Raw genomic sequence first — 13,545 nt, 5'->3', positions numbered from 1 at the left:
CTGTACCAGTGCTTCCAAGCCCACAAGGTGATTGACAGTCAAGCGATTACGCCTGAAGCCACATTGGAGAGGGGAGAGGAGCCGCCACGCCTCAAGGTAATACACCAGGCGGGAATTCACCATTCTCTCCATGGTCTTACATATGCAACTGGTAAGTGAGATAGGGCGGTAGTTGGATGCCTCAGATTTGTCCTTCCCTGGCTTTAGAACAGGTCCCAAAATCGATTTACACCAGGCGGAGGGGAAAGTCCCGGATATCCAAATGCTATTAAATAATTGTAATAAAGCAACCTTCCCTGTCTCCAACATATTCTTCAACATTGAGTAATGTATGCCGCCTGGGCCGGCCGATGACTGCCTCGAGTGAGACAGTGCCTTCTCCAGCTCTGTGAGCGTGAATGGGAGGTTATAGCCTTCCTCGCTAGAGGAGCGGAAGTCCACTCCGGCACCCTCGTGACGCGCTTTGAGGTTTTGGAAGGCGGGAGGATGCCGCGCACTGCTCGAGACTTCGGAAAAGGCGTGGCCGAGTTGGTTGGCTATGTCCATTTCATTTAGCACAAGGGTACCATGTATTCGGAGATAAGGGATGTAGGTGGAGGTATTGTGTCCATTTAGCTTCCGAATAGTGGCCCAAATGTGCTGACTTGTGGAATATACATTTAATTGTGAAATAAACTCTCGCCAGGAATTGCGTCTGCTCTCACGAATGGTACGGCGTGCTCGTGCCCTGCAAATGCGGAATTCTTCCAAGCGCTGTTGTGTCGGTCGGGCCGTAAACCGTCGGAGTGCTCGCAGTCTGGCGCGGATAGCATCACGACACTGGTCATTCTACCAGGGTGTGCGTCGCCGACCGGTGGGCGAAGATTTAGGGATGGAGATCTCTCCCGCAGATACCAACATTGTGGTGAATTGCTCCACCGCCATGTCCACATCTGGATTGAGGGTGGTGGGCACATGGAGGTTATCGCAAAATTTTACCCAGTCCTCTTTCTTAATCACCCATCGAGACGGAAGGTGTGGTGAGTGATTCGTCAGGGTCTCCAGAAAGATCGGGTAGTGATCACTTCCACAGAGGTCGTTGTGAACAGACCAATCAAAATGGGTGATTAAAGCAGGACTACAGAAGGACAAGTCAATGCAGGAGGAAGAGCCAGTTTGAGAGGTAAAATGAGTAGCAGAACCGGTGTTTAACAGGCCCAGGTTGCCACCTGTCAAGATTCCCTCGATCACATGGCCTCTGCCGTCCCTACGCGAGGAGCCCCACAGCTCATTGTGTGCGTTGAAATCACCAACAACAATGAACGGTGGTGGTAGCTGCGAGAGAAGAGCTTCAAATTCGGCACGACGTAATTTTTGGTTGGGGGGTATGTACACGCAGAACACCGTGATCAAGATGCCGATGTAGCTGCGAACCGCCACTGCCTGAATTGGGGAACAGAGAGGAATTGCTTCATGAAATGTTGTGTCCCGTGCAATGATACTCACGCCACCGCATGCTTGGTCAGCCTGCAGGTAGTCCGCGCGATAGAATGTATGCCCTCTAATAGAGGGTGTGTCAGTAGGATGGAAATGAGTCTCCTGCAAGCAGGTAAGCAAAGGTGTGCGCGAGGCGAGAAGCAGGTGCAGTTCAGTGAGGTTGCAGAAGTACCCTCTGCAATTCCATTGGAGAAGAGTCATAAACGTAGTGAAGGGGGGTGGGAGGTTACTTATTTGATTTCATTTTCCCTTTATGTCTGTTGAGTACTGGTTTAAATGCATTTGATTCAGTATCTGTCTCCTCAAAAGGGATGTCGTCAGATACCATCGCTGTCTCAACTTCAGCAGTCGAAGGGGTAGGTTGGCGGGATGGCGAGCAGCGGGTCGCCTCCCGTTCACCTGCACTGGTACCGGCTGATGTGGGAGGAGTTGAAACCTTTGCGTTACCAACCCGCTTCGGTTGAGACTTTCCTGTTGTAGCCGTTGAGATGGTCCGCTTTCCCTGATTAGTAGACAGGTCGCACTGTGTGCTTACTGTTGCTGTCCTGGCGTTCGGGGGAGGAGTAGTCTTGGGTGAAACTGTCGGTGGATCGGTCTGTGTTCCCACGTCGGAAGTCTGCGTGAACGCGTCTTTCGTCAGTGGGCGGGAGGCCACTACCTTGTTAAACGGCACTGATGGCCGGGGGCCACAAAGTGACTGAAACTTCTTACGCACATCGAAAAAAGTGATCTTTTCTTCCACTCGCAGCTTTTGGATGGCAGACTGGCACCTGGCACCACACTCCTATTCCTGGGCTCGGACCGGCTATCCTATACTACTCACGATGTAGAAGAGTCTGTAAATGATGGCATTAAAAAATTCTGTCCTGAAGGGGAAAAATACCAAGGAAATTTAGTGAATGAACACTTAGTCATGGGGATCGAATGCCATTGCGAACAAGCAGACTCTGCTCACTGAAGGAATATCATTAATAATTTGCTTGTTTGAACCTGTTGTGTAGAATGTATGTTTGTATAAAAGTGTTGTTTTGTTTTTTGAAGATGGTTGCTACATTTTTATGGTAATATATTATTTTTAAATGATATTTAAAGAAATATTTTTAAGCCTAAATTAAATTTTTGGCTTCATACAAGGATCAAATCAAGGATGAAAATAGATCATATCAATCAGTACATTAATAGATAAATTTTTAAAATGGTTTTTGGAATATTTTGTTGATAATTACAGTTGATCAATATGGCGGCTAAATGGTTGAAAATATAGGAGCCAAAATTGTCGACAACATGGCATACTGTTTGGTAATTTACATTAGTGTGCTCTAGCGGGTAAAAAATAAACCAATATGATGGTAGCTCACACTAGCAGATGAAATCAAGATGACATATCCAAGGTGGCTGCCATGACACCATATGTGGAAGTAATATATGCCTTGGTAGTAGTGGTGTGGGTCACTCTGATTGAGGACATCAATGATGAAGGACCTATAACCATAACGCTTTATTATTAAAACTTGTGACTGCTGAATATAATTGCAAACTATGGTTGGGCTATTTGTCGCAATATTTGCAATAGAAAGCCATTGTGACTGTCACCATTTGGTTGAAATTTTGGAAGTGGCACTTTTTTTTTTGGCTACTTGTATTTTATAATTATTTATTAAATTTTATTTTGGTTGAACTAATACATTTACAGCTTTAAACTAATTTCCTCAACATCAACAAAAATATTTAGGTGAAAAATATTGCTGAACTTTATTTGTGAACATTTGTTTGTGATAGAAATCAAAGAATGACAAGTAATATACATGTGTATAGAAACACAAGCCGATGGTAGTTAATGTTAAAAAGTAATTTGGTAAACACACAAGAAATTTCAAGGAGGGAAATAAGTCCATAAAACTCAATGATAAACCACTGGACAAGTATTCTTAGAGAACATTTTCATAGTTGGGGTAAAAGAGAAAAAAGATATGGTGACATTGGTAACTTCGGCTTCAAAATTCCTGTCAGTCATAATGTGTCAGGTCTGTGACCATGCAATAACTCCATTGCCTCCGTCTCTTCACGTTCAGCATCAGATACGTCAGGAGAGTTGCGATGTCTCCTTATTTTTAACTTCTGCTTGATTGTCTGTAGAAAAAAAATTATCTTACCATTTCTCTCACTCTGCAATTATTCCATATAAAATAAATAAATATAAATAATATTGTGTGTTGAAACAGCTATAATTTGAATGAGTAAACATTTAATTTTATTGTGTCTGCATCTAGTACAGTAAAAAGTAAATAAGCATATAACCATATTCCTCAATTAATCTCAAATAAGCAGTGTCAAGATTTTACAGTGAATTATGATGAAACCAAAATGTAAGTCATACACCATATAACACCAAAAATAATGTTAACACACCAAGTTAAATCAAGATCTAAAACAAAATGAAAAAAAAAAACTTTGCTCAAATCAATAAAAGTACAAAATAGTTAACACCTAATTCTATGCTGTTTCTAACAAAATTGATGGACATATGAATTGTGAAAATTAATTATGTTCCCTGATCAGGCCTGTGCAGTAACATGTTACAAGTAACGAGTTATTTGTAATAATTACTTTTAACACAGGTAATAAGTGTCAAAAAAAAGGCTTCTCATTCCAAAAAATCCAGTTTTCCATTTTATTATAATTCCCTATGTTTTCTGAGGTGCTGAATCTGAATATGGAGCTATACAACAAAATTTTCTGGTGCGTTTTGAGATATTCACAAAAAACAGTGAAATATTTTCTTTTTTGTTTTTCGCTTAAAATTTCAACAGCATATGCAGTAGTGAAAAAATAACTCTTTTACAGTTTTAAAAAAGAATAAATGTGCCATATTTTGAGCTTAACTACAGCTCTGTCTTCCCATAGTTCTCAAGATACTGCACTTCAAAAATTGGTCATTTTTTTCCAAAAAGTGAAATTTTAAGTTTTGATTAACATTTTGAGCAATATATCGAGAAAGATACTAATCCTATAATGAAAATTGTCAGAAGTGAGGTTGTAGAAAATTGATTTAGCTTTAATTCTAGCAGAAAATGATGCCTGTAGACCCAACAGTTGAATCATAATTTGCAAAAACTAAAAAAGGAGAAAATAGGATTTAGAGATGTTTTCATCTAAACTCTTTCCATGACTTGAAAACTTCTCCAAAAATGTAGACCTTCATTTTTTACAGTTTCCTAGGCCTATTTTAGTCATATTATATTATAATATAGATTATCATAATATTATAGTATATTAAAATAATTAATACCTTTATACATTAAATGCTTATTTTTGAGGTATTATTATAGTCCTACAAGGAGTAGTCCAAAATAAGGAAAAATGTGTCGGTCTAGCCTCTGAAGTGTCCTTCAACTGATTGGTTTGTGTACACACACGGTATTCGTTCTTGAAAAAGTGGAGCCTATTGAACTTATTGAACACAAGCAATCTGTCCGTACAAACACCCAAATTACGTCAAATTCAATTCTAAATTATAATTGTTCCTTAATAATTTGACTTCTGAACAAACAACAATTTTACTTTCTGTGACTCATACAACATTTTAATGCAGAGGAAACCATTTTACAAATGTTTTTAAATAAAGGTGTGGATCAAGAAATGTTAAACCGTCATATTGGAGTGCTTGATTTTTTAAATCACGCTCGCCTGAAGATTGGTAGTTTGCACATGCCTGTCTAATATATTTAAAAATATTAAATAGGTTGCATAACTATTAAATAATATGTAGCACCTAAAGTGTTTAAGTATCTGGGGGACCTCAGTAAAGTTTATGTTTTAATATAAACATTTATGTTATGTAATTTTTTGTGCCCATTATATTTGAATGTAACTGTTGATTCTTCAAGGAAATTAGTTAATTGTACATTAAAATTTGCATATTTGCTGTATTAATAGCTACCAAATTAAAATAATCTAGTTTGTGTGCATTTCATTAGATGGGCATTTATGTGACTTAATATCATGATTTTAGGAGCCAAATGTAGTTATGTATTGTGAAACAACTACGTTAACCTAACAGTCTTAGAGTAAGATCAACGAAACCTCATATATTACATTGTTTAACCAAGAAAAGGCGAAAACCCAGACCTCAGCCTTCCATCAGTGTCTTTCAAAAAACATTACACATTGATGTCGAGATAATCTTCACAGCTTGCGAGAAATTGTTAGCTGCCTTGTACACTGGAAACACGCAAGTTCCTCTAGATGAACTACTGTAGGTCTCCAGCTTATAAATTAACTTCAAATATGCCACTCTCCCCCAACCAGAGCTGCAACACACCAACATTTTCGACTACGTGCAAATGCAGCTCTGGATGGGCCAGTCAGTTTCATGGTGGGAGCCAGAGAAGTTTGGGAGAGGCGTACAAACAATGGTCTAAAGCCCGTTACTTTTAACCAGCCTCTGCAACTGAAAAAAATCCTTCAACTGATTGTATGCTTGTACAAATAGGGTGTGCAAGCAACTGCAATGCGAACGTGCAAGAAGGCTGGGCTGTATGCCCTAACATGTGTGAGCCGTGTGAAGCATCCTGCAGCCAGCCATGTGCATTGCTATGATCTCGAAGAGGAAGAAGATATAGATAACAAACACATGCCACCGGTTCAAAGTAAATTTAATAAACTGTGTACCAGTTGCACTTGCAATCAACACTTAAATTTCAATAATCTCATCCTTTTTTGGAATTTCTTTCTCACAAATGTTCCAGAGGTAGAGCCGCAGCAAGGGCCTTATGGACTGCAGTGGCCTTCTGTACCCAAGCACGGATTTTGATGTATAAAATCTTAGCTCTCAGTGTATGTCAAACGGTAGGAGTAATTTCATGAATGGAACAGAAGTCGCATGGAATGGAAATGTGTAACACGGACCTGACATCTGTGGCAGATGGCCCGAACCAAAGTTCACAAAGACAAAGATAAACTTTATACTATTAACAGTTTAATGAGTTGTAACAAGGTGAACAGTATTCTAATAAAATTCTTTGTCGAAAATCACGTCCCAAGCTGGGATTTAGTATTTTTTCATGTCTATTCCGCTTGTGTCAGAGCCATCTCATTATATAGTTTAACATTTTGGTCTGCTGATCAAATCATTCAATAGACAACGTATAGCTGCTCCGGCAGCGAATCGTAGTGGTGGGTGTGGAAACTATGTGTGGTTTGTGTTCAAAAATGTAGCTGAAAGCACAATTTGCACATATATCTTACGCTCTGCACTATTTTAAAGAATTTTACATTAATTTCTTGTTTTGAGTTTCATATTATTTGTGTATTTACTCATCTCTAGCTAGTAATAAAGACTCACACTTTTTTTGAACATAATTATGTAAAATATTATTAATATTTTTTCTCTATAGTTATATTATTATATGTGAAACCTAAAAATAAAATAAACTAAACTAAAACTAAAATAAACGTGATGTTTTCTAGTCATGGAAAGGGTTTAGATCAAATCATTGCAAAATCCAATTTTCTCTTTTTCTATCATTCAAGTTATGAATCAACTGTTGAGTCTGCAGGCATTATTTGTGATAGAATTAAAGCTAAATAGATTTGCTACAACTTCACTTCTGAGAAATTTTTATCATATGATCAGTATGTTCCCCAATATATGGCTCAAAATGTGACTCAAAACTTTAAATTTTACTTTATGGAAAAAAAAAGACCAATTTTTGAAGTGCTTTATCTCAAGAACTATGGGATGTACAGAGTTGCAGTTCAGCTCAAATAGTGGCACATTTAGTCTTGTTTAAAAATGATAAGAGTGAGTTTTTCGCTTCCACATATACTGTTGAAATTATAGGCAAAAAATCAAAAAAGGACAAAAATCTCACCGTGTTTTGTGAATGTCTCAAATAACACTAGGAAATTTTCTTGGATAACTCCAAATTCAAATTCAGCACCTTAAAAAACATAAGGAATGATAATAAAATAGACGACTAGATTGTTTGCAAAGTAAAATTACCATGTGCCTGTATATCTTTACAGTGATCTTATAAGTAATTCATAACATAATTTTCAATAAAATATTTTAGTTACAGTAACTAATATTCATTTTATTATTAACACAATTTACAAAAATCAGTGCGTGACACGATGATTCTGTAAAGACTCTACTCACGTGTAACAATGAAATCACCAAAAAAGTAAATTTTAGAAGCAGTGCTGCCAACTTAGCTCTTTTCATGAAAAACAATTAACATTCAGTGAGTACTGAGTTTTGAAGTAGGCAACATTGTTTAGAAGAGCTACGGATCTGATTATAGCTACAAATGTTTTGATCTTGACTATAATGGAGGACACTGACGTGAAAAACAGTGAACTGTCAGTGGAGAAATTGTTTGAAAGGGAAAAAGTTACCGATAAAAGAAGCGAAGGTAAGGTATTTAATAGTTGGCTTTACTTGCAGATGTAATTTGTGTTTCAAGATAAAGAAGGTAATGACTAAGAATTTTAATGTTTATCTGTATTACAACAAAAGTTTTCTCCTGTTGTAAAAAATCACCAGCTAATCTGTGTAAATAATGCAGGTAAGTTCTAGTTTATTCACAACTTTTTTTCAACATTCATTTCACAGAAAATATGTTTTTTTTTGGTGTTCCATTTTTATAAGATTTGAAATTTTATTATTATTATTATTATTAGTGGTGTTTGGGGGGGGGGCGCGTCGGCAAATATGGCCATTAGCACCCACAGATTATTAAAAGGAAGAGAAAAAAGTGAACAGGACATATGAGAAACAAACAGGAGATACAAATACAATACCCCAGTGGAGACAAAGCAACAGCCATGTAGACACAAGGACCAAGGACAAACATTCACATCAAATGTAGGGCACACAAAAACAAAGACCACTTATCAGGAAGGTCCTGGGAAGCAGTTAAGATTATAAAGCTGTTACAAAGCGTTAAAAAGGCCCACGGTACGTAAAAAGGGAAGGACGCCGCTCGCGGGTGAACTCCCTTCTCCGAGCAACTGTCGCAGAGTGACTGGGAGCTTAAAAGTACCGCGGGCCTGGTGGTATCGAGGGCACTCCAGAAGGATGTGGCATACAGTCAGTCAGTCAGGCGGACGCTCCCCACGCAGTAGGTACACATGCGTAAGTCGGGTGTGGCCTATTCAGAGATGAGTCATGGTCGTGTCCTCCCTGCGGGTGAGACCATCACCGAAGCGAGGGTGGTGGGGTACGTCGGAGCTTGAAATTTTAAATGAAAGATGTTTCATATATGTTTTTTTTAAATTTATTTTCACAGAGTTCATCCTAATATTTTTCCAGAATTAGAAAAATTATGTTTTGAATCATTTTCAAAATCAAACAAAAGAAAGGCCACTGATGATAAATAGGGATAATCTACAAACAATGCCTCAAATGTTCCAAAATTGAAGCAGACAAAACTCTTGCTTGTTTCAAGTATGGATAATGTTCAGAGAAATGTATTGCAAAAGGGTGTGGATAAACTTGTCGACTTTGCGATAATATACCTACAGCCTTTCAGCGTAGTTGAAAAAGATGGTTTTAAGAAATATTTTACAGGTTTGCAAGCTAACAGATCAGGTCTAGGACAGAAGTCATTAATAATGAAAATAAACAAAAAATTTGGTGAATTGAAACAAGGTATATTAAAAACTTATCTGCTGTGAAATTAGTATCCACAACTGCTGAGTGACTGTTGGAACTCTCGCCATAGATCTTTTCTCGGTGTTACTGTGCACTGGGACTGAAGAAGAAGCCCTTAAAAGAACATAAGGTTCCCTAGCTTGCATAAGAATTGTTTGTTCTCATACGTATGATGGAAGTGCACAAAGAACAAATACAGTGGTTGTGACAGTTACTGATAATGAGTCAAATTTCTGTAAGGCATTCAGATGTTCATTTATTCAAAAGAAGAATTTTCAGAGGAAGACGAAATTACCATAGTACCACTCACTGAAATACTCTATTTATTTGACAGTATGATACAACCTCCCTCCTCATAATTGCTGCACTGTGCAGACTTTGAATTTAGTTGCAACAAAAGACTCTGAAAGTGAGTACGAAAATCTAGTGTAAAATAAGAATTTTCTCCACATTTGCGAAGTGTCAAGGTTTATTGAACAAAAAGGTCATAGTACGAATGCAGCTTATATATTTAAACAGTGTAGTAGAATGTATTCTGTATGACCAAATATAACCAGCAATGGAAACAATGTAACAAAGCAATGGAAAGAATGAACCTATTTCTTGTATCTGAAGAAGCTGAATTGGAAGATGTTTGTGCTCAGCTAAGTTCCAAAGATGAGACAAGCAATAATTAACTTAAAGGTACAATAGCAATTCTCACATAATTTTTGCTATTGAGTCCCTCCAATTTCATTTCAATCACAATTTTTTTTTTAAATTTATTAAACTGTGAGAATTTACTTACATAATTAAACAATATATTTATAAGATAATAGATCATTTTAATAATGTTTCTCAGGCTGTGGCTCCATTAGCCAAGCCACTGGTCATACACTACTGACTGAGAGGTAATGTTACTTTAGATACATGCTGCCAGTAATCCAAGAAGTACCGTACCTCTGAAATTGCAAAACTCAAAGGACTAATCAAGTATTGTTAACTGCTTAGTATTTCTTTAACAAAAGGCATTAAAAATAGATTCAAACTTTTTTTACACATAAAAACATAGTGATTGCCAGTGTTCTTTACCCAAAAATTAAACTTGGTACTTGGCTTGATTCTGTCATAATTGACTCTGTTGGGATGTTGTCAACGTGTTTCTTCAGAGAGAAAACATCAAATAAATAGTAAAAGAATAATATTGTGCCCACAAAAATTAAGCCTTTCCTACTGATTGTTGTTGTGATGTTGACTTGAGTGGCAATTGTTTCTTGTGTGCGTGCGAGCACCAGTCAGACTGTTGTGTTTTCACCTTGTTTAAATGGACATCAACTCATTACACTGTACGACTATCACATATTTATTCAAAATCGCTCTACTCATTATGTTACATTCACTTTCCACCATTACATCACGATCCACTGCCCGCTCTACCACTTCCTTTCATAGATACCAACTCTCATAGATGCCAACATCACATATCACAACACCTTCCCTTTTATAGCAAATACATCCACACTCTTGACATATTACTACAATCCAGAAACAGAGCAAAAGTTAAAACAGTCATCAGTTTGGGGAATCATATTATTTGGTACTCACTAGTCTTTGTATCTTGCTGGCACTTTCACCTCACGTCCACTTTTTGTACGTCTCGACACATTGACCTTTTCCTTACCACTCATCAGTGCTGGTGGGCACTCTCCCTGCCGCACTCTTGACCCTGCTCCCTGCGACTCTCCTCCTGCCTCGTCTTCTGATGGGAACCCCCGGAACTCATCATCAGAGTCCAGGCTGGACCTTCTCCTATGCAACTCAGGAGCAAGGCTGGATGGTCTCAAGTGATGGGAGTTCCTCCGCACGTGCTGGCCATCCTGATCACGGACAACGTATGATCTCGGAGTCGAAGACTTGTGTACAATTTCTGCTGGTTCCCACTGATTGTTTCTATTTAACAAGACCCTATCTTGGTGCTCGAACTCGGTTGCCTTTCTTGCCCGTTGATCATACCACTGTTTGATCTTCACTTGACTGTTACGTAGTTCTTCTGCTACCTTTCCCTGCACTTCCGGTTGTAGTAACTGCTGCCTCATTGGTAGTTTCGTCCTTACCCGGCGACTCATTAGCAACTGTGCTGGTGACAGTCCTACAGCAGTCAGAGGAGTGTTTCTGTACTCTAGTAACATGACAGGTAGATCACTAGACGAATCCGAACACCTCCTCAACATGTTCTTAGCAATCTGCACTGCTCGTTCTGCAAGCCCATTCGACTTTGGGTAGTGAGGACTTGCTGTCACTACTTCGAAGTCCCAACTCATTGCGAATTGCCTGTATTTATAGGAGTTAAATGGCATATTGTCTGAAATAATGAGCTTTGGCACACCATGAGTAGCAAACACAGATTTCAGTCCTCTTATGACTTCATTGGCTTGTTTATTTGCTACTGGTACTATTTCAATCCACTTGGAATAGTAGTCAATGACAACCATATAGCTGTTGCCCCCATAGTCACAAAGATCAATACCAAGTTTCTCAAACGGTAATTCTGGAATGTTGTGAGATATGAGTGGTTCTGCTTTATTCTGGCTTCTGAACTTTTGGCATGTGAAACACCTATTTACCAATATCTCAATGTCTTCTGCCATCTTTGGCCAATACAGTACTTGCCTGGCTCGTGCTTTGGTTCTTTCTATGCCTAAGTGGCCCTCATGGAGTAAGAGTAGCATCTGCTGCCTCAATGCCACTGGCACTTCAATGCGATCATTTAAGAACACTAGACCCTTGTCGAGATGCAAGCAATTCCTTTGGACAAAGTACATTTGAGCTTGCTGGCTGACTTGATGTTTGTGTTCTGGCCACCCATTTTGACAGTACCTCATAACCTCACACAGTGCTGTATCCTTAGCAGTTTCCCGCCTGAACTCATCCTTTCTAGTAGTCGACACCTGACTTGTATCACTCACACTCACAAGGTGAACCATTTCTGCAGACAAATCTTCATCTGCATGTTCCACTTCTGGCAAATACGCCCTTGACAGTAAGTCTGCTACATGCATGAGTTTGCCTGGAAGATACTCTACCGACAGCGTGTACCGTAGCAGCCTGATTTTCATCCGTTGAAGTCTAACAGAATACACATCTGCTATACTTTTCTTAAATACTGGAACTAATGGTTTGTGGACTGTGTGTACTATGACATGCCTTCCATATATGTAGTGATGAAACTTTCTCGCTGCAAACACAATACTGAGCATTTCCTTTTCGACTTGTGCATAATTCTTTTCTGCTGAGGACAAACTTCGGGAAGCATAGCTGATTGGCTGATCATCACACATTAAACAACATCCCAGTCCATCTTTTGAGGCATCACACTGAATGGACAGTTTTTTGTTGGGGTCATACAAGCCGAGTACTGGTGCCTTGCTGACCAACTCCTTGACTTGCTGCAACACATCAGTGTGCACTGGTAACCACTGCCACTCAGTATCGTTCTTCAGGAGTTCCCTCAGTGGAGCTATGATGCTAGCTAAGTTAGGTAAAAACTTCCTTAAGTAGCTGATGAAACCCAACACTCTTTGCAGCTCAACTTTGTTGGTGGGTGTTTGTAGTGCTAGAATAGCTCGCACCTGGTCGGGATCTGGCTGCATACCATTTGAGGAGAACACATGCCCAAAATACCTTGCCTCCTTCTTTTTGAACTGAATCTTGCGTACATTGAACTTCACATTTAGCGCTCTCGCTCTCTGTGCTACCTGTAACAATATTTGATCGTGCTCAACTTCATTTGCAGCAGCAATCAAGAGGTCATCAAAGTATACTAGTACCCCTGGAATATCACCAAAGTTTTGCATGTTTATTCGTTGAAAAATTTCAGGTGCACTCGATACCCCAAATGGGAGCCTGAGAAATTTATAACATCCAAATGGTGTGCTGAAAGTGCAGTACATACTTGATTCCTCATCTAGTTCCACCTGGTAAAACCCATCTTTCAGGTCCAACACTGTGAAAATGGACTTATTGTTCAGCTGGCAGCTCAACTCCTCTAATGTTGGTATCATGTGATACTCCCTGCAAATTGCCTTATTCAGGTCTACTGGATCTAGACAGAGTCTGAGACTTTTGTCGCCCTTTTCAACAACAGTTAGGTTGCTAACCCATCCAGTTGGCTGATCAACCTTGGCAATAATTCCTAGCTTAACAAGCTCGTCCAACTTGATTTTTAATCTATCTCTTTAGGCAAAGGGCACTCTTCGAGGTGGTTTAGCAACTGGCTGAACAGATTTATCTACTACCAATGTGCACTTGTTCGGAATACACCCGACTCCCTGAAATACATCTGCAAATTCTGAGAGGAACTTATCTTCCGATAAAACGCTACTGTGTAAGGTGTGGACAAAACTGCGAGAAACTAACTTCAAACACACGCATCC

The 13,545-nt window shown here is 39.0% G+C and overlaps 1 protein-coding gene across 1 annotated transcript in view; it reads right to left on the bottom strand.

Annotated features, from left to right (window-relative positions):
* Nucleotides 1-3,203: 3,203 nt before the first annotated feature.
* Nucleotides 3,204-13,545, bottom strand: part of LOC134527397 (protein hobbit-like) — a 619,824-nt gene continuing 609,482 nt past the window's right edge. The window contains exon 39 of the mRNA XM_063360060.1: nucleotides 3,204-3,606. Within this exon, the coding sequence (XP_063216130.1) occupies nucleotides 3,487-3,606 (120 nt within the window). The 3' untranslated portion in view covers nucleotides 3,204-3,486. The remainder of the gene's footprint in view (nucleotides 3,607-13,545) is intronic.

This window comes from Bacillus rossius, chromosome 1 (assembly GCF_032445375.1).
Source record: "Bacillus rossius redtenbacheri isolate Brsri chromosome 1, Brsri_v3, whole genome shotgun sequence".
Classification (NCBI taxonomy): Eukaryota; Metazoa; Arthropoda; class Insecta; order Phasmatodea; family Bacillidae; genus Bacillus; species Bacillus rossius.
The sequence above is the reverse complement of the archived record's forward strand: the minus strand, read 5'-3'. Positions and strand labels throughout refer to the sequence as shown.